The sequence below is a fragment of the Xiphophorus hellerii genome, chromosome 19 (genome assembly GCF_003331165.1).
Source record: "Xiphophorus hellerii strain 12219 chromosome 19, Xiphophorus_hellerii-4.1, whole genome shotgun sequence".
Taxonomy (NCBI): domain Eukaryota; kingdom Metazoa; phylum Chordata; class Actinopteri; order Cyprinodontiformes; family Poeciliidae; genus Xiphophorus; species Xiphophorus hellerii.
In genome coordinates, this window is record NC_045690.1 from 647,364 (window position 1) to 674,211 (window position 26,848).

Genomic DNA, 26,848 nt, shown 5'->3' on the forward strand with positions numbered 1-26,848 from the left:
TTAGCCGCTGCTAGCGGAGCGGCTGGCACGTTAGCCGGCCCGTTAGCCGGCGCGTTAGCCGCTGTTAGCGGAGCGGCTGGCACGTTAGCAGTGAGCCGGTGTTAGCGAAGCGCCTGGTGTGTTAGCGGAGCGGTCGGTACGTTAGCCGCTGGCCGGCGGTGAGGTGTGCAGTGTGACTGATGTTGTGTTTTTCTTGTTTCAGCCACCATTCTGTCCTGTGGATGGATCATCTATTTAACTTATTACAACTCTCGCAACATCGGCCTCTTCCTCACCCTCATCATCAACCGGCTTTACAAGGGAGGCTACATTCACATCGGTATGTTGGACAGGAAGTGACTCCGGCGGAGGAAAGCATAGGCCCAGACCAACTTCCTGTTTCTGAGAAGCACTTCCTGTTTGCTGTCACAACATGTTGGGATAGTATGACTTGAGAAGCTGCTGATGTGTTTATGTATTTAAAGGGCCGGCATCATGTAAAATCAACTTGTCTCACATTGTGTTATTCCTTCATCTAAAGCACAGGTGTCAAACTCCAGTCCTCAAGGGCCGCTGTCCTGCAACTTTTAGTTGTGCCTCTGTTGCACCACCTGAATGGAATAATTAGGTCATTAGCAAGACTCTGGAGAACTGATCTACACAAGGAGGAGGTAATTAAGCCATTTCATTCCAGTGTTTTGTACCTGTGGCACATCTAAAAACTGCAGGACAGCGGACCTTCAGGACTGGAGTTTGACACCCCTGATCTAAAGCATTCCTGCAGTGTTGCTTGGAGAAATCCTTTTATCTCCATGGCAACCATTCAGCTGCATTACTTCTAGGTGGACCTGGCCCCGCCTTTGAGACACAGCTCCTCCCCCTCTCAGCTCCTTCAGACTAGCCAGCAACTATTAGCGAACAGCTGGTGGAACTGCTGAGCTCATTATATTAGCTGCTCCTCAGAGTAACACTGGTAGAAATGTTAAAGGGTTGATAGAGGAGCCATATTGGGATGACAACCTGGAGGCGGAGCTTCAGACAGAACTTTTAAAGAGACAGAGGCCCAATTTCAAGGAGTTAAATTACAAAGTAAAATTTATTTTAATTCATATGTGGTACATTTTTCTAATAACTGAACGTAACATAGTTACTTGATTGAGCTATAAGATGAAACTATATACCTGGAAAATGAATAACACTGTCCTTTTAAAGCTGCAGTACGTAACTTTTATAATATAATATATATATATATATTTTTGTTTTCTTCAATATTTCAGTCACTCATTATAACAGTTTAACATGTGACAGATAATCTGTGAATAAATTAAACTTCTCTGTCTTCTCCCAGCGCTAACTAGAAACAACAAATCAGAGCCAGGAGGTGGGTCTTAGTGCAGTCAATCATGCTTGTGAAGCAAATAAATGTTTGGAGGGCAAAGAAGCTAATGGAAGCTAAAGCCTGTCCAGAGACCTGTTTTTATTTTATTCATTTTATGTTCTGGGACAGGCAGAGATTGGCTTCCTGCTGCAGAACCGGGTCAGGTGCCGTCAGGTTTCCAGGTTGCCTCTCTGTGTGGTCGTCATGGTAACCTGATGTTTGTCGCTCCGCAGGTTCGTTCTCCTTCTCAGTGCTGTCGGGGAAAGTCATGTTCAGAGACGTTTACTACATCAACCAGGACATGTCCATCAGGTCACCTGATCTCTGCTGCTCCTCTTTATCTCTCCGTCTCCATGGCGACCACGCCTCCTCCTCATTGGCTGCTCTCTGTGTTGCAGGATCCAGGATGGCTTCCTCATATTTCGCTGGTGGAAAATGTATAACCCAAAACAAAAGCAGCATGGTGAGTTCAGCTGCGGAAATGTTCACACAGAAACGATCATTTAATCACTAAATAAATTACAGTTAGTTAATAATTTCCATTCTGATCAATTTTTGAAGGATGATTTTGTTTACAGAAACATTATAATCAATTTTATTGTTTTGGTTGGAAATGGTTTTTATTTCAGTTTTTTTATAATGATAATATTTTGATTTATTTTAGTAACAATAAATTCCCATTAATGATGTTTAAAAAGCCCTAATAGTATCAGGATTATTTTTTACTATTTTTCATCACTGTTTTTATAACGGAGCATCAGAGTCCTCTGGGTGTCCTCATTGTGTCCTCTAGATGTCCTCATTGTGTCCTCTGGGTGTCCTTATTGTGTCCTCTGGGTGTCCTCAGAATGTCCTCATTGTGTCCTCTGGGTGTCCTCAGAATGTCCTTATTGTGTCCTCAGAATGTCCTCATTGTGTCCTCTGGATGTCCTCATTGTGTCCTCTGGATGTCCTCATTGTGTCCTCTGGGTGTCCTTATTGTGTCCACTGGGTGTCCTTATTGTGTCCACTGGGTGTCCTCATTGTGTCCTCAGAATGTCCTCATTGTGTCCTCTGGATGTCCTCATTGTGTCCTCAGAATGTCCTCATTGTGTCCTCTGGATGTCCTCATTGTGTCCTCTGGGTGTCCTTATTGTGTCCACTGGGTGTCCTCATTGTGTCCTCTGGATGTCCTCAGTTTCTGTTTTCTCGCTGTCAGATCCCAAAGCTGAGACGAGGCTGTTTGTGACGGTGAACGGCTTTGAGTTCCACGTCTACAATCGGACCGACCTTTACGCCCGGCTGCAGGAGACGTTCGGCCTGGATCCCACGCTGCTCAGCGCCCGGCGGGACGAGGAGCAGGGCCCGGAGCCCCGGAACCACGCCCAGAACAACGCCCTGGACAGGTCCGGACCCGCAAACCTGTCCATAGGCTGACTTCCTTCCTCTCTTCTTTCATTCATTTCCTTCCTTCCTTGCTTCCCTAGTTTCCTTATTTACTTCCTTCCCTCTGTTCCTCACTTCCTTTCCTTGCGTCCTTGCCCTCTGATCAGTGTCTCTCCAGTCTCATCAGTAATCTGTGTTAATCTGACTCCCTGCAGTGTGAATGTCCAGACGGAGAGTCCCGAGCCGTCGTCGTCATGGCGATCCCTCATCCCAGTGATCAAGCTGAACATCAGCACTGTGAGCGACCGGCCAGCGGTTCTATAGCGGCTGCAACGGGGCGGTCACCCGGTTTATACTAGTTTAATCTGGTTTATATGGGTTTAAAGTGGTTTAATCTGGTTTAACCTGCTGTAATTTGGTTTTAACCTGGTTTAATCTGGTATAAACTGGTATAAAGGGGTTTAATCTGCTTTAATCTGGTTTAGTTTGGTTTTAACCTGGGTTAATCTGGTTAAATTTGGTTTTAACCTAGTTTAATCTGGTTTAGTCTGGTTTTAACCTGTTTTAATCTGGTTTATATCAGTATAATCTGGTTTTAATATGGGTTCAACCTGGTGTAATCTGGTTTTAACCTGGTATTAAGATGGTTTAACCCAGTTTAGTCAGGTTTTAATCTGTTTTTAATCTGGGTTTAACCTAATTTTATCTGGGTTTAACATGGTTTAATCTGGTTTTAATCTAAGTTTAACCTGGTTTATCTGGTTTAACCTTGTTTAATCTAGTTTTAATCTGGGTTATTCTGTGTTTAACCTGGTATAATCTGAGTTTAATCTGGTTTAACCTGTTTGAATCTGGGTTTAGTCTGGTTTTAACTTGGTATTAACCTGGTTTAACCCGGTATAATGTGGGTTTAATCTGGTTCCTGTAGGGCCGCCTGGCGTTCGGGAACCACCACCTGCCTCAGACGCTGTGTGTGAACTTTGAGGACGCCTTCCTGACCTACGCCACCAAGCCGCCGTCCAGCCATCTGGACCAGTTCATGCACATCGTCAAAGGGTCGCTGGAGAACGTGCGCGTCATGCTGGTTCCCAGTCCGCGCTACCTGGGCCTGCAGAACGACGAGTCAGTCTCTGGAAATGAATAATTCAGCTTCACACAATCTGGGCTGTAGTTGAGCAGATTAGAACTAATCTGGGTTTCTAAGCAGAACTCTCAGATGAAACAGGAACTTTAGGTTTCTAACCCAGATGTGTTTTCTTTCTGTTTTTATTGTGTCAAAGTGTGACCTTTATGTTGACCTTCATCTGTCCTCCAGGCCTCCCAGACTGATGGGCGAGGGCTTTGTGGTGATGCAGTCCAACGACGTGGACATCTACTACTACCAGGATGAACCCGGTACGCTGCTGGAGTCATGGCTCCGTCCTGAACCTCCACAGATAAACCATCTAATGAACTGCTTTCCATGAGGACAAATACACATTACTGACTTTATTTTCGTCTCTCTCTGTGTCCCCGTCTCTCTCTCCGGACGTCCCCCTCGGCAGGCCTGGTCCCCGTGGAGCAGGACGGGTCGGAGGAGGCCGAGACGAGCAGCGAGGACGATAAGCTGCAGGACCTCCCTCCATGTTGGGGTCTGGACATTGTCTGTGGAAAGGGGACGGACTTTAACTACGGGCCGTGGGCCGACCGCCAGAGGTGAGCAAACCCAACGCACCTCGGCCAAAGAAAAGCTGCAGCTGAAACAATCAAGTCGCAGCAATGGTTATTAAAATGTGAGTTTTAATCTGAAAGGTCTGGGAGTTGAACCCCAGACCTTTCTGTTGCTAGGCAACGGTGCCTAGCAACAGAAAGTGCCGCACTGGACTGGATTTGTTGATATTATGAACTGTAAATGTTTGACTTGAACGTCGTAACATTTAAAGATTGGAGTTTCAGCTTCTCTTTGTTCTGCACTTAGAGCTGATTGAGTAAATTCAGAAATACTTTATTAACCCAAACATTAAATAATAACAGTCAGGAAATCTGGGAGTAAAGATTTGAAATGAGAACCTGTGGCCTCCAGCTAGCCGTCTATTTAGACCAATGTTAGATTAATTTTTAGATTATTATGCACAGAGACTCCTAGTATTGCAACCCAGAACAGGGATTAAAACTTGGAACCCAGAAAAACTACCTTAGCAACAACTTTTTAGACTCCTATTCTCCCAACCCAGAACAGGAATTAGACCAGAGGATATTAACTTTTACTGATTTACCAACCCTGAATAGGAGCATCTAGTTCATTTACTTTGGATCAACATTATTAGCTTTTTCTTCTTTTGCTTTTTCCTTTGGTTTGTTATTTTGTTTGTATTTCCTTTTAAATCCTGTAAAGCTCTTTGTATTGCCTTGCTGCTGAAAATGTGCTATATAAATAAAATGACCTTTTACCTTTACCTTTCCAGGGACTGTCTCTGGAAGTTCTTCCTGCCGGCCGACTACCAGGCCATGAAGGTGAGCGAAGTGGCCCAGCCAGGAAAACCCCGGCAGATCCAAGCCTTCGAGCTTCGCATGAACATCATCGCTGACGCCACCATCGATCTGCTCTTCACCAAAAACAGGGTGACTCTGCTTCCCTCTGATCCCTCTTCCTCCTGCTGTTCTGTCTTTATGCATCAGTTATTGATATCGCTTCATGTTTTATTCTCTTTCAAACTGTCCTCCATGTGAAGGGAATATTAAAAACCGACAGGATCGTCCTTTCCTTCCCTCCTTTGAGCATTTTCTGTTCGGGTTAGGCTGCTCTCCTTTATTTTTAGTCTGTGATAATGAGACATTTCTGTTTGCTGCCTTCCTGCTCTGCTCTGTCTTCATTGCTGTTGCTAGGAAACCAATGCCATCCATGTGAACGTAGGCGCTGGCTCCTACCTGGAAGTCAACATCCCCATGACTGTGGGAGAGAATGGTAAGTAGGAGTTTCACAGCAGAAACATCAGTCAACCACGATGTCAGCTTTGATGTCTGCAGACATCTCCATGGCTCCAGGTTAGATTTAAAGAAACAGCAGCACCTCATGCTTTATGCTATTTGCAAAGGTTAGGGGAGGGTTTAGCTTTGCAGGCAGATGAGTCTGGTGGTGATGTAGGAGTAGCAGCTGCTGAGATGTGATGAAATATCAGTAGCAGGCAATGCTACCTAAAAATGATCCTGCCAGAGCATTTTACCGTGTGCGGTTCTGACGGGTCACCAGTTGGCTGACATCTGCCGCTCTTCCTGAGCGTCACGCTAAGACTGCGGGCTAAACAATTTAATTTAGTCGAAATGTTCCCCACAAGAGTAGAAACTAAGCAAATATTGTTGCTTCTCCTTCTCCCTTCTGGACGCCACCTGAACCTGAGAATCAACATCCTCCTCTTCCTGTGGATCACACGGGTCGGCTTCTCTTCCAAGTCTTTATTATTTAGCATCGTTTGTAAAAAATAACAAAAAAGTGTGCTGGTTTTGTGGACATGATGCGTGTGGGAGAGGTGATTGGGCTCTTGCAGGTCAGGTGCAGTGATAGTTTTGTGCTGCCCTTGGATCTGTTGGAACTTTCTTTTTTTTTTTTTTCCTGATGTTAGCCAATAGGTGACCCGTCAGCTTTTCAGTTCGCTAAACCACAAAAAAGCTAATAAGCCGGTGACCCGCCAGAACCGCGCACTATAAAAAGCTCAGCCGGGATCTTAGAACTCCACTCATTAATTTTTAGCTTGCAGAAAAACGCCAAGCCGTGAAATAAACAAAAGCAAACTAACCGATAACATTTAGGCTTTGGCGTGCCCTTTGACCCCCACAGACTCACACTGATGTGCACTACATACAAGATGTTTTGACACAAAAGATCTTTTTTTTTCTCCACAATTTTGTTAATAGTAAAGAGGGTTGGATAATAAAAATTACAATAACTATTCTTTTCTTTTTTATTTAAAGGGATCATGATCTAGTTCTGCTAACCAAAGCACTATTAATCTAAAGCTAAAGCTAATGCTTTGGCTAAAGCTTTAGCTTTAGCTTCCACAAATGCTAAAGCAATATTCTCAGTTTTGCCTTCTTTGGAAGTTTCCTAAACTTGTTAAACTTATAATTATCACATCATGCGTCTTATTGCAGCCCTTGTTAATTGCCATGCTCATATATATATACAGACTAACTGGAAGTCAGTTTGCTGAGTAATTCTGCTCACTTTAATATTTGTTTAAATGTTTGTAATTATGGCATGTTCTCAGAGCTTCTGTGCTGCATTTTTTTCACTCCCCAGGGAAACAGGAAGTCATGGATAATTAGTTCCTGCTTTCATAGGTAAAAGATAAGTGAGTTTTGGTTATGTAGATTTTTGCAGGAGTTTTTCTGGCTCTGCTGCGTGTTGCAGCTGTAACCTTTGGAGCGAACGCTTTCTGGGTTCTGAATAGAGCTTATTGACAGGAAGCTGTAAGCAGAGCATAGAGGCGAGTATGGACCAGAGGAAGTGTGTTTTGTTGTCGCTATCGGCTGTCAAAGCACAAGCAGAGAGTTAGTCGATAGGCTGCCAGCTGGGACTTTATGCCACAGATCATGTTGAGGTCAAACTCTCAAAGGTCAATCAAACCGAGTTAGCTTCATCAGGCTGAAGATGAGGGCTTTTCTCCTTCCCGTCTCCCTGCAGGCTACTCCCCCAACATCAAAGGCCAGCTGCTGCACGTGGACACCACCAGCAGCATGCAGTACCGGACGCTGCTGGAGGCCGAGATGCTTGGCGGTAAGTGTCTGCCCCATCACGCTTTTCCCCCGTCACAGGCCGCCCCGTCACGCTGACCTGAGCTTTGTATTTCAGTTCCACGTGATCGCCAGTTACCCCTGCGTGTGGAACATGCCCCAGTCCTGGCAGTGCGAGATCGAGGTCTACAAGGCCACGTACCACTTTATCTACGCCCAGAAGAACTTCTTCACAGGTCAGCAGCACCGGAGCGCGTTTCTGCACGATGACTGAGACCCGGTCCTCAGAGTTTTCTCTGTCCACTCAGATCTGATCAAGGACTGGGCAAGCGACAGCGCGCCGGATATCTACTCCTTTGTTCCGTATTCCTGGAAGTTTAAGATCTTATTCCACCAGTTTGAGATGATTTGGGCAGCGAACCAGCACAACTGGATCGACTGCTCCACCAAGCAGCAGGAGAACGGTGAGCAAGCCGCTCTGCATGAATCGTTCCGTTCTTCAGCAGCTCTCATCACCATAACCCGGACAGACATCAGCAGGAAGTTAAAGTATTATTAACAAAATCAGATTCAGCTTCAGAGAATAAATATGTCTCTGTGTGGTGTATGTAAACTTCTGGTTCCAGCAGCTTTAGCTGCAATAACTTTCTGTAGTTAAAGGGTTTATATGCTGATTGATGGTGGAGTGATGTTGAGGTTTTGCCTGTGGGGTTAGCTGATCGATTGCGTTATTGACCTGCAGTGTACCTGGCGGCCTGCGGCGAGACGCTCAACATCGACTTCACGCTTCCTTTCACCGAGTTCGTCCCCGCCACCTGCCACACCCGCTTCAGCCTGAGGGTGAGTCCGTCTTCTGCCTCTGGTTCCGCTCTGATCCGTCCAGCTCTGAACATGGCCGGCGCCGCCGCGTCTCTCCCGCAGGCCGAGGACACGGACATGCGGCTGTCGCTACCAGAGTGCCATCCCAGCCGCTACCCACTGCTCACCCTGGCCAAGGACTACCAGAGCGTCAAGCTGCCCGGCGACGGCGCGGCGTCCGGAGACGGCCAGGGAGCCCCGTCCTCCAAAACCAGCAAGCCGCGCTGGAGGAACATCACCAAAGCAGAGTGAGGCATGCTGGGATGGCCAGTATGGCAGGCCAGATTAGCATTTAATCACCTCTACTGATGTCTTTTTAAAATTATTTTTTAATTCACCAATTAGTGTATACAACAAATATTACAGACTGACAAAGAGCAGGAAGGGTGTTGATCTGCAACATAATTAACCAAATAATAGAACAAATAACAGCAATTAAAACAAAAACAAACAAGGAACGAATACATTCAAAACCAAACACAGAACATAATCTAATCCCAGCAGAAACAATAAACTGTCAGATATCTGACTGGTTCAGAACTAGAGACGTCAGTTCATCTATGGAGGCTTTAACTCAAAACATCTGCAATAAATTACTGAAAACCAATGAAATTATAACGAGCCGTGAAGTCGCCGTTAGATTAATACTTCTAACTAAAGATGTCTGAAAAGTGTCTCTAGTGAAGATGCAGTTGTAATTTCCTGAAGGCAAATAATCTGAAAAATAATCAAAGATAAATTCAATTTTTTTAATATGAGCATTTTTGACAGAACAGCCACTTAAAACTCTACAGGCGACTGTCTGGACAGCCCGACTTTACCCCAGCATTATTACCACTTTATTCTCATTAACTTTATTCGTGTAAAATATTTAAAAAGTGACAGCACTTTCTTAACCAAATATCTAAAACCTCATTTTGATGAGTCATAGATGAGTTTTCTTAAAGTATCATTCATGTTGGTCAGATTTCTGCTCTAAACTTAGATTTCTGTAATGTAATTTCTGATTTTGTGTTGAATGTTGACGTGTTAAACCGGAGGCGCAGTGTGAATAATCAGCTGGGTAAAACGTCAGATTAATCTGCAGATTAATCCCAGCGGTCTGTATAATCTGGTCAGGTGACCCGGTGACCCTCAGGTCAGCAGCAGCTAAACCAGTCGCCTCATTTCCTGTCGTCAGTGCAAAGGTCAGCTGTTTGCGACCTGACGGCTGAGCTCTCAGCAGCTGAACATGGCCGACATGTTGGGTCGTTACTGGTCCAGTAAAACTTTTATTTTCCCTTCATGAACCTTCATCAGTCGTCTTCGTCAGGAAACAGAAACATTTGATTTATTACCTTTAGCTCACAGCATTTGGACCAGACTGAACGTCACAAAATTACCAGGAAACAGTTAGTAAATTTATGAGAAATTAGTTGTTTAGACGAAAAAGTCTCCATCCATTAAGGCGTGACGTGAGCAGCTCAGTTCGTCTTTCCTTCTTCATAATAGACTCAATCATTGATTGATCGATTCAAACGCTGCTGATAACTTGATGCTGATGTGGTAAAAGTATTTTCTATTTGTACAACTGATGTCAAAGTGCAGCTTCACAAAACATTCGACTTATAACATTTTTTTTACATTTCTTTAAATATTATAACTTTATTCTTGTAATTTTACAGCTTCATTCTCACATTAATCCAACTTTATTTTGTATTAAAACATCTCGTATTTCTTTGTACTGACTTTATTCCACGTTTAGTAGGACGCCTGCGTTTAGAGTCAGCGCTCTGTTGCCACAGTATTAGCATAGCTTTAGCATGATGTTAGCATAGCATTAGTATGGCGCTAGCATAGCATTAGCATGGCGCTAGCACAGAATTGGCTCATACTTCTGTTCTGTGGAGCAATAGCCTGAATGTTTACAGTCGGCGTTGTAGCTGTTGCCACGGCATTGTAACTGTTGCCATGGCGCAGGGCCGGCTGGGTGGACTGCTGGAGCGTCCCAAACTTCCTGCTCATCATCGACTACACATGGCATCCCATCTACCCCCAGAAGGCGGACGAGCAGCTCAAGCAGTCGTGTAGGTTCTGGTTCTGGTTCTGGTTCTGGTTCTGCTGCTGTCTGTTGACCTTCCTCCTCTTCCTCACTGCGTAGTCTCAGAGATAGAGGAGTCCATGCTGTCTGCGATCCGCCCCCCCGACCAGGGCGCGGTGCCACGTTTCCCCTGCGGCGCCGCCCCGGCCGCGCGGCTCTCCGCCGACCCGTCGGACCTGCCGCCCGACCGGCTGCAGGTGGAGATGGAAATGTCTCCGGACTCCCAGATCCTCCTGTACGGGCCTCTGCTGCGTGCCCTCATCGCCATCAAGGTCTGCAGCTGGGGTCACCCGAACGCCTCGGCTTCCTCTCAGATCTGAACTCTGAACTCTTCCTCCTCCTCCTTTTCCTCCCCACCTCCAGGAGAACTACTTCGGGGAGGACGACATGTACACGGACTTTGAGGAGGCCGTGTCCAGCCCGGTGCCGTCCTCGGCCACCTCGTCGGGCCTCGGCTACTCTTCGTCTCCTGGTGCGGAGGACGGCGCACACGGCCACCCCCTGGACCTGCGGCCCTGGGATATCACCGTACTGATCAACCTCTACAAGGTCCACGGCCGGCTGCCAGTGGTGAGCCGGGTTGCACGGTTCTGTCCGGTTGGGATCCACAGGAAGCTGAAATAAAAACAAACATGGCTGCAGAACATGTGAACACATGTTAGACACAAAGATCAATAACTATATATGTCTCCATAGATATGGGATCAATATGCAAGATGTATATTTGTGTTACGTCCACAAAGGGCACAACATATTTGAGGACACGAAGACAAAAATGAGGATTCAAAAGTAATTTTTTTTTTCAATTCTCTCGACCTTTTCTTTAAGATGAGCTTCTTTTGATTTTTCTGTGAAGAAAAAGAGAATTAAATCCTCGGTTCCCCGTGTCCCAAAAAAGAAAGAACACAAAAATCCCAAAGTATAAACAGAAAGTTGGACCTGATGAGCCGATCAAAAAGAACAAAACGGTACAGCAGGGGGCCAACCCTATACAGGGCCGTCGAAGCCCCTGCTAGTACCGGACTACAAGAAAAAAGAAACTACTGTTAAAGAGAAATCGAAAACAGGACAACCGGTCCCACCAGGTCAAAATTACAACAAAAAAAACATCAACCAAACAAACAGCTAACAAAAACTACCGTGTGGCAGGCTGGAGACGTGCGCACCGCGTCACAACGCATCCTGGGTGTTGGTTGGGAGGGCGTCGCCTTTACCTGGCGCAACCCAGCCTATTTATAGGCTGTCCAACAGCGTCACAAATTAACGGACCAATTACAAGAAAGAATTATCAAAACTCTAAAGTATATTAAACAACAACAACAAAAATCATACAACTAACTTCTATACAAAATAATCCAAGTAAAAAAAAAATAGACAGAAATAAATACAATGTGCCGAAGCACATAACAATTTGTGATAAAATATTCAATAATTTAACTGAACTCTGATCCAGAACCGCACAGCATTCTGGGAGATGTAGGCAGAGGAAAGGCTTTAGCCGCTCACAGCGAGCTAAGCTAGCTGGGTAGCATCAACTCTCACTCTGTGGTTGCCTAGCAACAAGCTGCTGAGTAACTTGCAGCAGTTTCAGGTTTCAGTTTTTCGTCTCATAACTCTTGAAAAATAAAAACATGAAGCAAAGACATGAGGAGTTCAGATGTATAAAACTAAACGTCAATCCACTGATATGAATCGCTTGTATTGTGATTAGGTTTTCAGGTATCCATTTTAAATTGGGTTGTGTATTGATGCTGTGGTCGGTTCTGAGAGTAACCCGGTTCGCTCCTGCAGCACTGCAGCAGTGAAGGTCCAGAAGGCCCGTCCGGCTTCCTGGAGCGCCTCTGCTTCGAGATGAAGAAAGGCTACAAGGAGACGATGCTGCAGATGATCCTGTCGCCCATTCACATCTTCGTCAGCGACAACTACCAGGTACCGACCAGACAGCGCTTTCACATCAGGAGGGAAGAACGAACCGGATGAACCGAAAGCTTCTTTTCCAACTTTATACTCAAATTATTCCAAGCTTTCTGAGTAACTTTACAACCTCATTCTGTGGTAACTTTATGTCTTTATCCTAGTAATGCTACGACTTTATTCTGGTGTAATTATGACTGTGCCAACCTGGGCTGGAAGGCCGCTCAGAGAGGAAGAAGCCATTAAAACCATTACAGTTTTCAGACAGACTTTGGGCCAGAGGCTCTGGTGTTTGCAGACGTGTCCTCTGAGGTTTGATCAGTGTGATGTGAGAACCGTCTGTGGAGGAGGACGTGACTCTCCTTCAGGGCTCTGAAAGTGACGTTTGGCTGCTGGTTCCTCCTCAGCGCCCCACGGCGGACGGCGTGCTGAGAGACGGACACCTGAGTCTGTCCGGGCTGCAGATGAGGGCGCACGCCATGTTTTCAGCTCAGGGTCTCCCTCTGGGCAGCGACACGCTGGAGTACGCTTGGCTCATCGACATGCAGGCCGGGGCGCTGACCGGCAGGGTCACGGTTCCTCAGGTGGGCGGTTTCCCCTCCCTATGAATCAGTTTCCCACATTCAGAACTGGATTTGTTGTGATTTTTTTTATTGTTCTGTGAAATGGTTAGCAATGAGCGCTAACGTCTCTGGCTTTGTCCCTGTTAGCTGGCTAGCATGGTTGAGTGGGCAGAGACGTTCGTTTTCCACGTGGTTTCCAGAGAGTTCCAGCTGGAGCAACCCAAACCCTCCATCATCTGCCAGCACGGCGTGGACCGCCGCATCTGTGCTGACAAGGTACAGAAAGAAAGTACACCTCTCTGAAATGATTACCTGAAGAGTTCACGATATTTATGAAACTTAATGAAGCCGTCGGACTGCTCTGTCCAAATGGACTCATGCTAGCTGTACATCGGCGTTCTGTGATCGCACAGTATGATGAAATGCTAAAGGAAATGACTGGGCTTCAGGGATGTACTTAGATTTTCATCTGTTTAATAAATGAAGGTTGTGCAGTGGTGGCACAGCTAACTAACCTGGTACCAACTTAGCATTTAGCTTAAGCTAACACTGATACTCACTGATAGAGTGCTGTACCAGCATGGTAGCTGGTGGAAGCTAAAGCACTATAGCAATACAGGTTCTAGCTGAAGCTAATGCTAAGATGCTATTCCAACACACTTTTAGGAAAAGCTTTGTAGACAGTTTTTAAACACTTCAAAATAAGAGCATGACTATAAACGGCTAACGGCTATAAACTCCTTATTAACGGTAGCTAACTTTGTTCAGCTGAAAGGTCATACAACAACCAAGTAAATTAGTGATTAAAATTATTTGGGAACTAAATTTAGGGAAAGCTAACTGCGCTAAATGTTTTCAAAGTTAGCCACACTGCTAAATGAACATCAGTGCTTCACTGCTGGGGTTTTGGCTTTGAAGGAGGGTGTTTTTCTTTCTCAGAGCTCTGCACTTCTCTGTTAAACTTTCCCTTAAACTCTGAAGGTTTTTTGTTGTGATTTACTGATGGTCGGGTCGTCTCTGTGAGGAACGCACACGGTTGGGGCAGAAGCATGTCTCTGAGTTGCCATGCCAACAGGCAGCCAGCCAATGAGAACAGGGATTTTTTTTTTTTTTTTTTTCCTTTTTTTTCTCCGAAGAGTTTTTGCGGCGCTAGTGGCTCGTATTTTTTTCTACAGTAGGCAGACAGGAAGGAGGGTGAGGAGCGGGGGGAAGACATGCGGCAAAGGTCGTCGGGACCGGGAGTCGAACCCGCGACGTCCGCGTCAAGGACTAAGGCCTCCAAACGTGGGGCGTGCTAACCCCCTGCGCCACCACTTCACGCCCCGTGAACAGGGATATTTTTAAAAGCGGGTGCTTCATTAGTGTGACTGCTGATCCGAAGCCGTCTGTGTTTCAGCTGGGCCGCCTGCCTGGCCACTGCCGCACCTCCGAGGAGCTGAAGTACACCATGACCCGTCTGGCGCTGGACGGAGTCGACCTCTTCGTCGTGGAGCACGGCTGTGCCGCCAGCGTCAAGGTAACGAGCGCCTAGCATGCCGCAGTCGGCCCGCCGCCGCCACCGAATTCGCTCTGACTCTCGTTTCTCCAGACGGCCGCCGTCCGGGTCGCCACCTGCAACCTGCACAACCAGGCGGTGGGGGAGGGCATCAGCGCCGTGGTGCAGGACGTCAACATGCGGCAGTACATCGAGCAGCAGCAGCCGGGTCAGGGGCAGCCTCCCCTGCTGCGCCGCTCCGTCTGGCTGGAGGCGGGCTCGGTCAACCTCAACCTCATCACGGCAGACATCGCGCTGGCGGCCGATCACCCAGCCAAGTGTGACGTCCAGAGACACTTCCTGGAGCTGCACGACGCGCAGACCAGAAGGTCAGCAGCAGACTTCCTGTTTCAGGGTCAGACTGAACCATCTTCGGTTACTGCCCTCCGATATGCTAAGCTAACTCCTAACCTGACGAACACAGTCCTGTGGGGAATAGAACCATTATGCTAAGCTAACTGCTAGCCTGACAAACACGGTTTAGTTGAATATATGACCATTATGCTAAGCTAACTTCTAGCCTGACGAACACGGTCCTGTTGAATATATGACCATTATGCTAAGCTAACTGCTAGCCTGACGAACACGGTCCTGTTGAATATATGACCATTATGCTAAGCTAACTGCTAGCCTGACGAACACGGTCCTGTTGAATATATGACCATTATGCTAAGCTAACTGCTAGCCTGACGAACGCGGTCCAGTTGAATATATGACCATTATGCTAAGGTAACTGCTAGCCTGACGAACGCGGTCCTGTTGAATATATGACCATTATGCTAAGGTAACTGCTAGCCTGACGAACGCAGTCCTGTTGAATATGTGACCATTATGCTAAGCTAACTGCTAGCCTGAAGAACACGGTCCTGTTGAATATATGACCATTATCCTAAGCTAACTGCTAGCCTGATGACCACAATCCTGTTGAATATAGAACCATTATGTTAAGCTAACTGCTAGCCTGACGAACACAGTCATGTTGAATATAGAACCATTATGCTAAGCTAACTGTCCTTTAGCAAATAGAAAGTTTGAATCTCATGGGGAGTAGAAAGTGCTCCCTGTCGGCTGTTGGAATAGTTCTCTGTGTTTAGTTGGAGCCGCTCCTCTCCGTCTCCTCCAGGCTCTGGTTTCTGTGGCCCGATGACGCCAGCCTGCGCAGTAAGCGCAGCCGGAACCGCTGCGGCTGCCTGGGTGGCTGCAGGTTCTTCGGAGGAACCAACATGGGTCTGGATTTCTTCAGGCTGGAGGAGCTGACACCGTCGTCCTCGTCTGCCTTCTCCTCTTCCAGCGCCGAGTCCGACATGAGCTACGGTCAGTCGCTGCTGCAGCCCACCGAGTGGATCGTCACCAAGGAGACGCCCAAAGTGGACGGTGAGTAGCTGAGCATGCTAATGCTACGCTATCGACGGGGAGCTGCTGGAGGAGAACAGGAAGCAGCGGTTCACAACGTCGAGGTTCTTTTAATAATCCAAGAATGAGTAAGAATCTGCTCTGTCTATTATTGTTGTAATTATTACTTTGTATTATTATTTTAGTTATTGGTCTATGTGGAGGGAATTTACTGGAGAAAATAGAATAGAATAGAATAGAATAGAAGTACTTTATTCATCCCAGCAGGGAAATTACTTTGCAGTTACAGCATAGAGACAAGACACAATAACAACCACCACTGAGTAGTAGTTGTAGATAAAATAAAAAATAAAATATAAAATGCTGTTAATATAAAAAGCAACTTAAGAGCAGTCCTTGCAAAGATTAAAAAAAATGCAGATATGTATATGTAAATATATGTACAGCAAGTGTACCACAGTGCAGTTGTGCAAAATCGGACTGATTAGTGCAGAACAATGATTTAGCTTTTATTGTACAGTGAGATGGCCTGTGGCAGGAAGGATTTCCTGTATCTGTCCCTACGACAGCGGAGCTGGAGCAGCCTATGTGAGAAGGTGCTCTGCTGTCTGTCCACTATGTGGTGGAGAGGGTGCTGTTTATTGTCCATAATAGACAGAACCTTCTTCAGTGTCCTCCTCTCCACCACAGTTTCCAGGGACTCCAGCCTTAGTCCCAGTACAGAGCCAGCTTTCCTGATGATTTTGTCCAGTCTATTAGAGTCGCTGGCTCTGATGCTGCTTCCCCAACACACAGCAGCAAAGAAGATGGCGCCGGCAACAACACTGTGATAAAAGGTCTCCAACATCTTGCTGCACACATTGAAGGATCTCAGCTTCTTTAAAAAATAGAGTCTGCTCATCCTCTTCTTGCACACAGCGTCAGTGTTAGATGCCCAGTCCAGTCTGTTGCCGATTACAACTCCCAGGTATTTGTAATCCTCCACCTCCTCCACCACTTCCCCTTTGACCTTTAGTGGCCGTGAAGGTATCTTCTTCCTTCTGAAGTCAATCACCATCTCTCTGGTCTTACTAATGTTGAGCCTCAGGTGATTCTGCTCAGACCACTCCACAAAGCCGTCCACCAGTGTCCTGTACTCCCCCTCCCCTCCATCCCCTATACACCCGACAACCGCTGAGTCATCAGAAAACTTCTGTAGGTGACATGACTCAGAGTTGTACTGGAAATCAGTGATGTACAGGGTGAAGAGAAAGGGAGAAAAGCACAGTTCCCTGTGGAGCTCCTACGTCACCGACCACCACATCAGACAGGACACTGCCCAGACGGACAAACTGTGGCCTGCCTGTCAAGTAGTCAGTAACCCAGGAGATCACTGAGTCGTTGACACCCATCCTCCGCAGCTTCTCACCCAGTAGCAGAGGCTGGATGGTGTTGAAGGCACTGGAGAAATCAAAGAATGTGATTCTCACAGTGTCTCCTCCACCATCCAGGTGCGAAAGTGCTCGTTGCAGGAAGATGACGGCATCGTCAACTCCTAAGTGGGGCTGGTAGGCAAATTGCAGGGGGTCTAGAAACGTCCTCACCCTAGGCCTCAGCTGGGCCAGGACTAGTCTCTCCATGACCTTCATCACATGAGATGTGAGAGCAACTGGTCTGTAGTCCTCTGGGTCGGATGGCCTTGGCTTCTTGGGGACAGGAACCACATGTGATGTCTTCCACCGCAGCGGGACTCTCTCCAGCCTCAAGCTCAGGTTGTACATGTGTGCCAGTACCGGGGCCAGCTGGCCGGAGCAGGTCTTCAGGATCCGTGGTGTAATGCCATCAGGTCCTGCAGCCTTCCCCTGGTGTAATCGCTCCAACTGTCTCTTAACCTGGCCTGTAGTCACCGTTAGCTGGGGGTAGGTGTTGTTGTCTGCAGTGGAGATGGGGGAGGAGGGGGGATGGGGGCTGAAGGAGAGGTGGTGTGCAGGAGAATGCCGGTAGGTGGGTTGAACAACTTGGGGCAGTGTGGATGTGTGGGGGGATGGTGGTGGTAGGGGAGTAGCAGGAGGTGAGCTAAACCTGTTGAAAAACTGGTTGAACTGGTTTGCTCTATCCAGGCTCCCAGATGTCTGTGTGTCCTTCCCCTTCATCCCAGCGATGTGCTTCATTCCTTTCCACACATCTCTCACACTGTTCTGCTCGAGTTTGGACTCAAGCTTCCTCCTGTAGTTGTCCTTGCATGTCCTCAGTGTCTCTCTGAGTTCACGCTGGACTCTCCTCTGCCCCTCCTTATCTCCAGACCTGAAAGCCATCTTCTTTTTGTTTAGAAGTGCCTTCACGTCACTGGTAATCCAGGGTTTGTTGTTGGAGAAGCAGCGCACGGTCCGGGCTGGCATGACAATGTCCTCACAAGAATCTGATGTAGTCCGTGATGCAGTCAGACATGTTGTCGATGTCCTCCCCATGAGGCCCACAGAGCACATCCCAGTCTGTCAACCCAAAGCAGTCCTGCAGTGCCTCAGCTGCCTCCTGTGTCCACCTCCTCACCGTCCTGATGCTCACAGGCTGCCTACTCACTAAAGGGACATACTTGGGAGTCATCCTTACCAAGATGTGGTCCGACCTGCCAAGGGGGGCAGGACTGTGGCGCTGTATGCATCTTTGGCATTAGCATACAGGAGATCCAGCATTTTGTTTTCCCTGGTGGGACAGTCAACATACTGCTGGAAGTTGTGTAGAGTTTGTCCAATGAGGCATGGTTAAAGTCACCTGTGATGACCATGAAGGCGTCCGGGTGTTGAGTCTGGAGTTTGGCTGCGGTAGAGCTGATGACGTCACAGGCCACCGCTGCATCAGCTGATGGGGGAATGTAAACAGTGATCAAAATGGCGGACGTAAAACTCCCTCGGTAAATAATACGGCCGCATTTCCCACAGCCAGAAGTTCAATGTCCGGGCTACAAATCTGTTCCTTCACGTTAACATGACCGGGATTACACCACCTCTCACTCACATAAAGTGCAATCCCACCGCCCCTCTTCTTCCGACTCTTGGAAAAGTCCCTGTCCCCCGCACCAAGGAAAATCCAGGGACCCTCCACGCTGTAGTCCGGAATAAGCGAGTGTAGCCAGGTTTCCGTGAAGCAGAAGATACTGCACTCCCTGTACTCCTTCTGGGTCCTAACCAGCGCCGTGAGTTCATCCGTCTTATTCCCCTAAGACCTCACGTTCCCCACAATAATCGCCGGTACCGCTGGTTTGTGCCGTCTCCTCTTCTCCCTCCGTTTAACTCCAGACCTGCAGCCCCGGCGTCTCCTCCGTAGCTCCTCTGGGACCACAGGCCGTCTCCGGGCAGCTCAGAGGCTTACACAGCGCAATCAGCCGTTCACGCGAGTAAACAATGCCGCTACTCCGTTCGGCGAGGTTCTCCGTAACAAAGAGTAGAAAAAGTAGCAGAAGAACGCGGAGAACAGCGACAGAACCACATCCAGCCATTGTGGAAAGCTTAACTGATGATCTATGGGTTCTTTAAGGATGGATCCTTAATGGGGTTACAGCAAATATATACAGATTAACACACACGACGGGAGCTGCGTCTGCAGGCAGCCAGCTGTGCCGGCGCCCATTTTTTTTGGGATCCAATATTAACTAATTTCAGCTTTTAATTGATGCTTTTTATTTATTTTTTTCTCAGTTATTATATTTTGAAAGTTCTTTAATTTTATAATTAAATTTTTATTTTTTGTATTTATTCTTCCCTTTTCAAATGTTTTCTGTTTTTTATTTATAAGTGTCATAGTATTATCAGTTTGGACTATTTTATTTTATTTCTGTTTTTATTTAGATTTTAAATGTTAGAATTATTTGTATTAATTTGAAGTTTTAAAACTATTTGATTTATTTTAAATAGCAGTTTTATTGTTAATTTTTGTATTTTACTACATATTTCAATTTTTAATTTTTTTTTAGTTTTAATATTATATTATTTATTTATTTTTACTTTGAACAAAAAATTCTTCTAATCATTCATAAGCATGATTAATCCTAAATCATGCTTATGAAAATTCTGGAAATATTTTTTCATGTTAAAGGGAGGAAAAAAGTTAATGTTTTTTTCCCTGATTGATGGACGTAATTAAAACCAAAACATGGCGTCTCTGTCTCTGTTTCTGTGTGTCTCTCTGTGTGTGTGATGCTGAAGCAGCATCACTTCACCATCACTCAGTTTCTGAGTTTCTCTGGTTTCCTCAGGTAAAGTGGTCGGGCTGAAGCGGGACACGCACTCCCCCTGCCTGCCACCGGAGGTGCCAGAGAGGCGCGGCCAGCAGCACCTGAGCCTCCAGGTGCCCCAGCGCTCCCACAGCTCCGCCTCCTCCTCCGAGGAGAACAGCTCCTCCAGCGCCGCGCTGCCCCTGCTGGCAGGAGAGAGAGACTCTCGCCGCCTCCTAGCGCCGAGGAGCGCCGCTTCCCTCTCAGCGCCAGAACCCACGCCGAGTGAGTCCGACACACAGAGACACACAGAGACACAGGCGCACACACACACACACACACACCCAGAGACACACACACAGAGACAGAGACACACTCTTTAATCCTGCTTTAACAGGGTTTTCTTTTTACTAAATGTCAGATTCTTATTTATGGTTGTTTGTCTCCTGAATATTTTTCTAATCTGAACGTTTTGTGTCGGAATGTTTTGGCTTTGCTGGAGTTCACTCAGCATGATGCTGCCACCGCTGTACCTTCAGACGTCCTTCTTTCTCCTCCAAAAACATTTGAGTTTCAGCTTCATCAGACTAGAGCATGTTTATTAAAATAATCCCAAAACCAGACTGTTAATTCCCAAATTAGCTGCACTACATAAGCCTGTCTCAATAAATAATTAACTAATTAATGATTAATTAAAATGAGCTTCATAATTTCCAATCAGATGATTAATATTTTGTTTGCAGACACATTATAATTTCTGTATGGCTTTATATTTCCTTTTATTGTTTCTGGTTTTTATTCTGGATATTTAAAATATCTTCTAGTTTCAGTGTGGCGTGTTCAGTATGAAATTAAACTCTCAAACGACAGGTATTATCATTTATCAGTAATTTTTACACACAGTTCCTAACTTAGAGAGCAAACTGCAACATTTCCCATCTCGTTAGTCATTTGTCCCTGCAGTTGTCACGGTAACGTGTTTTCTGGAGGATAAATCCTTCCAGAAGTGATAATACGGCCGTTTCCAGTTTATCCTGGTTTACTCTGGTTGTATCAGATTATAATCCGGTGTAATCTCTCCGTGTCCTGTGTCTCCGCAGCGCGCTGGGCGACGTCCCCGAGGCGTCCCCCCTGTCCCCCGGCTCCCAGGACCGCGCCTCGGTGCGTTCGCCGCTCTGCTCGCCGCTGCGCCGCCAGTCTTCGGTCCATTCGGGTCGGCTGGGCAGCACCAAGAGCCTGTCGGCCGCCGTGTTCGCGACAAGCCGCCAGTCGCTATGACCTCCGCCGGCGGTGGCGGCGGAGGCGTCCAATTCAGCAGCGAGGTTTCGCGTAGCGACGAGAACGTCCTGGACTCGCCCCGGCAGCGGCGCAGCTACGGCTCGTTCCCCTTCACGCCGTCGGCCGACTCCAGCACCTTCCACCAGTACCGCTCGGCCGACTCCAGCATGTCGGTGGCCGAGAGCGAGGCCTACTTCTCCGCCACCGAGGACTTCGAGCCGATCAGCAGCGCCGACGAGGGGCCCGGCACGTACCCGGGTCGCAAGAAGAAGAGGCGGCAGCAGATGCAGCAGCCGCAGCAGCCGCCGTACCACATGGAGAGCTACAGGTGAGGTCAGAGGTCGCAGCAGATCAGACAGATTGAGCGGCTCTGCTCCTGTCAGGCTGGATGAATGAATGATTTAACTCTGATTTAATGTTAAAGCTGAGCAGCTTCAGACCGAACGCGGGCCGCCGGCACCGCCATCTTTAATCTGATGCTTCCTGTCTGACTCCATCAGCCAATCAGACGCTCAGCCTCTTCCGGCCGCCTCAGCCAAACACTTTCATGACAGACAGGACGAAGTTAATCTGCATCTCCGTACCTCGCAGTATAAAATCATGGCTGAAGGGTGAAAGCGCATCACAGACCAGCCGCCATGGGCCAAACCGCTAACGGGTAAAAACGCGACGCTTAGAGCCAGGCCCGGCAGCGCTGGGGGGGTTCTGGGGGACATTGCCCGTCCACAGAGTCAGCTGTGCCCCCCTGGACTGGAAGCTGTTTGTGACTGATAACTTTCTGTTATTCCTATATCGATTTGATACAGTAGCGGCTTCTGCACTTCCCATATCTGTGCCTTCTGTCACTATTTTCAGCAGTTAAAACTGTTTAATCCGTTGTTAACACGTAGTAACTTGTTTTTCCGAGCTGCCTTTAAACGCATCATGAGCGCTAAGACGCTAGCGAAGGAGACCTGCTGCTGCTGTGCAGAGCTGCTCAGGTGTGTTAGAATCATGGCAGCAAAACGTAAAGAACTTTGCAGTTTTTCCCCCAAACTAACGGAATGAGTTGAGTAAAGCTAGGCAATGTTAGCTAAAAGAGGACTAGCTAATACCGTAAGAAATATTATTATTGCTAAATAGATTGATCCCCCCCACCCCCGTTAAACTGGTCTGGAGCTGGGGCTGCAAAGGGAGAAATAAACTAAAGCTCATCAAATGTTTGCTAACTTTGCTGAAAACACAATCGAACTGAGCTAAAAACGTACAAACTCAAACCAGCAGGGAAACGTGGCTGCAGCGTGTTTTGGCGCTTTTTCACGTGTTTGCACCAGTCTGCGGCTCGTTTCACGGTTTGTTGACCTCTGACCCCCAGCCGCAGCTCAATCTACCACAGCGTGGAGGGGCCTCTGACCTACGTCCTGAACGGGGAGCTGATCACGGACCCCGCCCCCCGCCGCCGCCCCAGCCGCTGGCCGCCCACCCGTCCCAGGCCTCCTTCGTGTCGGCGCTGGCCATGGAGGAGGAGAGTTCTGTGGAGGCGGAGAAGACGGCCGAGCCCGGCCCGGTGACCCGGCAGCCTCACGTCATGGCCTGCTACCAGAACTACCTGGCCCACTACCAGGTACCGCCCCGCCGCGGCCCGGCCCAGCCCGGCCCGTTCTCCGTCTGGGCTCTGAATGACGCGGCTCTCTGCAGGTGTCCAACTGGTCCGTCAAAGCAGCCGACCAACAAGAGAACCTCCAAGTCGTCTCTGCACCGGCCACTGGACCTGGACACGCCCACCAGCGAGGAAAGCTCCGCCTCCTTGACCAGCTGGCTGTGCCCGGCTTCAAGGTCCGACTTCCTCTGTTCTGGACGGGTTCCTGCTGTTCACTGGGTCGGAACCAGCCTGGTCTGTTCTGGTTCTGTTGCTCCGACTCCAGATGCTTTTTTATAAAGTTCTGCTCCTTCCTGGTCCAGATTAATCTCCTCCAGGATGCCTGGTTCTGATAACTTCAGAACCTTGTTAGCGACCCACTTAGGGTCTGATGGTTCTGCAGAACCTTGTTAGCGACCCTTTTAGGCTGGGTCCGCAGCAGACACAGCAGGGACACTCAGAACCGTCTGGAGGTTCTGGTGCTCCGTAGAACCTTCCTGTTGTGCCTGGTTCTGGTTCTGGACTCAGACGAGGTTCTGTTCTCCAGGTGATCAAGCCGGGCCTGTCGGCCACCTCCCTGCTGGACCGCGGGCTCCAGCTGATGGGCGACAACACCAGGTACAGGAAGTGGAGCAGGATGACCTGCTGATCAGATACTGACCCTGACCTCTGACCTCTGACCCCGGTGCGGTTGTTGCCCCGCAGCACGCCGTACACGCCGCTGGATAAAAGAGCCATGGAGAACACGGACGAGGACACGACGACGGACGACTGGTCGCTGGAGCAGCCGCTGGCTCAGACCAGAACCACGGCCATCGTGGAGGTGAAAGGCGCCGTCAACGTGGTTCTGACGCCGCTGGTGGCCGAGTCCCTGGACAGGTAGAGACCGGCTGACGGCTCCGTTCCGTTTGGACCGGAACCGGAATGATCACACGGTTTTCTGTTGCGTCCGTCTCAGATACATCGAGTCCATGGTCCACTTCGAAAGCGTCCGGCACCCGGCGGCCATCTTGGACGACCTGCACGGTAAAGTGCTGACCGAGGCGTATCAGATCAGCAAGTCCACGGTGGCCGAGTCGGTGCGTATCCATCCACCCGGTTCTACAGGTGAGCCGCTTACCTGCGGCGACTGACGCTGTGCGTCCACAGAGTCAGACGGCCAAGCCGGAGCAAAAGCTGTCCAAGCCGGACGCCGCCACCCTGACCTCCAGCGGACAGACGGAGCTGTCCGTCAAACCCGACAACGTCAAGATAAAGGGGCTCCAGGCCAACGTCTCCATCCCAAAGGTGTGACCTTTGACCCGGAAGGCAACGCGTCCAGGATGTGTTTGGTGACTGTGTGTAACTGTGTCTGTGCAGGTGAACCTTTGCCTCCTGCAGGCCTCCGTAGAGGAAGGCTCCCCGTCCGCTAAATGCGTCCCACACGTGTCTCTGGTGGCGCTGTGCTTCGACCGGATCGCCACCCAGTTCAGGATGAACCGGTGAGCCGTGCGCATCCAATAGCCACCCGCAGGTTACCACGGCGACGCATAGCCACCCACAGGTTACCATGGCGACACTCATCATTGTCAAAACCTGCCTAATATTAGCATTAACATGCTAACTTCGCAGGTCTGATGCTTTTCAGATTTCACATCAGCCACTTAAATTTAGGATGGTGGCCATTATTCAAGATGGCTGCCACGTTTTACTCTTATTGTGATGAAATATTCCTTCTTTTTATGACTTTGTCTCATCAAATGTTTTCCTCTTTGGTCGTCATATTTATACAACTTTCAAGTGATAAAATGTAGCAGAAATCAATAGTTGTTTTAATGTTAGCTTTAGCCTCTGCTAATTTTAATCTTTTATTTAACCAGGTAAACCCCGTTGAGATCTAGATTTCATTTTCAAGAGGGACCTGGGCAAAAAATTTGCAATACATAGCAACCTGGTTACAAAATGTTTGTGTTTAGTGGTTTAGCTTCAGCTTCTTATCATTTTCTTTGTGTTTTGCTGTTTAATGTTAGCTCCTGGTAATTTTTTATGCAATAGGGTTAGGGTTAGGGTAAATATTTTTTTGTATTTCATTTTTTAGTGTTAGCATCTGCTAATTTGTTTTATGTGCCAAGAGGTTTAGCATTAGCTTCTGTTAACCTTAATGTGTTTGGTGGTTTAGCGTTAGCGGAGCTAAGAGTTTTGTTCAGTGAATGAATGGATAGTGAAGCTGCTGTGGAACCGGTTGCCTCTGTTCCTGTCAGGGGGATCGTTGAGGAGACACCGAACGCCACCGAACATGGCCGACCATCCGTCATGTTGGAGAAGTACGCGTCGGCCACCAAGATGCAGCCGCAGTCGTCCGGGTCGCTGCGCTCCAACGCCGGCATCGAGAAGGGCAAAGAGATCGCTGCCAGGCTGAACGTCCACCGGATCCACAGCCAGCTGCGCGGACTGGACTCCACAGGTCGGTTCCACGGTCCGGCCCGGCCCCCCGCTGCAACCGTGCCCTCTGAACCCCGCCTTGTCCTCTGCAGACGTGGGGACGTTCGCCATCACCGCCATCCCGTTCGAGAAGTCCAAGGTTCTGTTCGGCCTGGAGGACCTGGACGAGTTCTCCCTGGTGGACGAGACGGACGGCCAGGCGGCGCCGAGCGACCCGACTCGCACCGCTGCCTCGCTGGAGAAATGGGGCTGGATCATGTTCGAATGCGGCATCGAGAACCTCACTATCAAAGGTAACGGCCGCTCCCTGCAGCGCCCCCCGCAGGACGGGAGGCTCACGTCTCCGCTCTGCTTCCAGGCGGCCGTCAGTCCGGCGCCGTTCTCTACAACGCCTTCGGCGTCATGGGACACTCGGACGGCGGCGGGAAGACCGGGACCGGCAAGTCCAACGGCTCCACAGGATCCCAGACCGGGAGCGGCTACAGCACCGACGTTTCCGACGACAACCTGCCCAACGACGTCATCAGCCCCAACTCTGACGCCAACGACAACTCGGACTCGGACGAGCAGGTCAGGACGACTCGTTCCTGCTCTCCTGGTGGAGAATAACCTCATAAAAGACAGAATTTAATTCTGATTAATTCAGATTTTATTAATCAATACCAGTTACTGGCAGAAATGATCAAATTCTGAATTTAAAGCTTCTTTTTGTAACGGAAAGATGAAAATGATGGATAATTTGATTGAAAATAAAGAATAAATGAATCGAACATCAATAAAGTGGACTAGATTTGATAAATACTTTAAGATTAATTACATCTGAGCAGAATTAAAACTGTTTGTTCATAAAAACTACAATAATAAACCTGAGCATAAATAAATAAAACTATACAGTTTCTAGAGGCGGGGCGTAACGTTGTCATGGCGCCAGTCTATCACAAATAATCACATAGAAAATAAATGTAAAAATTCAATAAAAATACCTAAATCATAGATGTATTGTGTAGTTCTAAAGTTTAAGTTGAAGCATTGAGATTAACATAAAATGTAAAGAAAATATAAAATAAAAACAGAAAACAGACTGAACAGGAAACGTATCATACTCAGGGTTTCCTTTTTCAGTGTATTATAAGCCTGGCGGCCCGCCATGCTTTCCTAGCCCCCCGCCAGGCTAAGCGTTCCTTCTTTCTTTGCGGGTAGGGTAAACAAACAGCTCAAACTCAAAGATTAAACTCACAGCATCAGTTTCACAGGAAACTCTGCATACTGTTAAAGTAACATAGTGAGACTAAAACATGCAGCTGAGGAGCAGGATGGTCATAATAAGTTCAACAGGTGTAAAAAAACAAACAAACTAGAAATACCAACAGACTCTGAGTTTGCTTGTTCTAACTATTAATACTTTTATTATTGGATACTAATCTGATAATAGTATTAATCTAACGGTGCAGATAGCATATAGATGAAACTACAACAGAAGTAAACAGATATGGAGGCGTTTGAGTGGAATCCATTTTTACCTGAAGGCTTCCCGTCATGCAGGATGAAGGCGTGGAGTCTGACGACCTGAAGAAAGATCTCCCCTGATGCCGCCGCCGCCGACTCCAG

The 26,848-nt window shown here is 47.9% G+C and overlaps 2 protein-coding genes and 1 long non-coding RNA gene across 3 annotated transcripts; 2 read left to right on the top strand and 1 right to left on the bottom strand.

The window, feature by feature from the left end:
* Positions 1 to 1,232: 1,232 nt before the first annotated feature.
* LOC116709623 (uncharacterized) lies at positions 1,233 to 1,794 on the bottom strand. The gene is made up of 2 exons (XR_004336917.1): positions 1,675 to 1,794; positions 1,233 to 1,610 (listed from the first exon to the last, which is right to left on the bottom strand). It is a non-coding gene; the product is annotated as an uncharacterized LOC116709623 (long non-coding RNA).
* A 3,444-nt stretch (positions 1,795 to 5,238) lies between these two features.
* LOC116709591 (transmembrane protein KIAA1109 homolog) lies at positions 5,239 to 21,371 on the top strand. The gene is made up of 18 exons (XM_032548229.1): positions 5,239 to 5,323; positions 5,588 to 5,666; positions 7,383 to 7,475; positions 7,551 to 7,668; positions 7,741 to 7,896; positions 8,175 to 8,272; positions 8,354 to 8,538; positions 10,250 to 10,356; positions 10,431 to 10,642; positions 10,734 to 10,940; positions 12,162 to 12,299; positions 12,692 to 12,868; positions 12,995 to 13,123; positions 14,244 to 14,363; positions 14,436 to 14,710; positions 15,505 to 15,755; positions 19,966 to 20,208; positions 21,024 to 21,371. The coding sequence occupies exons 2-18, from the start codon at positions 5,664 to 5,666 to the stop codon at positions 21,254 to 21,256; spliced, it is 2,745 nt and encodes a 914-aa protein (XP_032404120.1). The 5' UTR covers positions 5,239 to 5,323; positions 5,588 to 5,663; the 3' UTR covers positions 21,257 to 21,371.
* On the top strand, positions 21,369 to 26,848 carry LOC116709182 (transmembrane protein KIAA1109 homolog). Its single transcript, XM_032547570.1, has 13 exons — positions 21,369 to 21,529; positions 21,879 to 21,960; positions 22,556 to 22,804; positions 22,879 to 23,016; positions 23,367 to 23,437; positions 23,525 to 23,698; positions 23,778 to 23,898; positions 23,969 to 24,106; positions 24,179 to 24,300; positions 25,060 to 25,262; positions 25,333 to 25,533; positions 25,599 to 25,810; positions 26,783 to 26,848. Exons 1-13 carry the CDS (start codon positions 21,369 to 21,371, stop codon positions 26,825 to 26,827), a joined length of 1,917 nt encoding a protein of 638 aa, XP_032403461.1. The 3' UTR covers positions 26,828 to 26,848.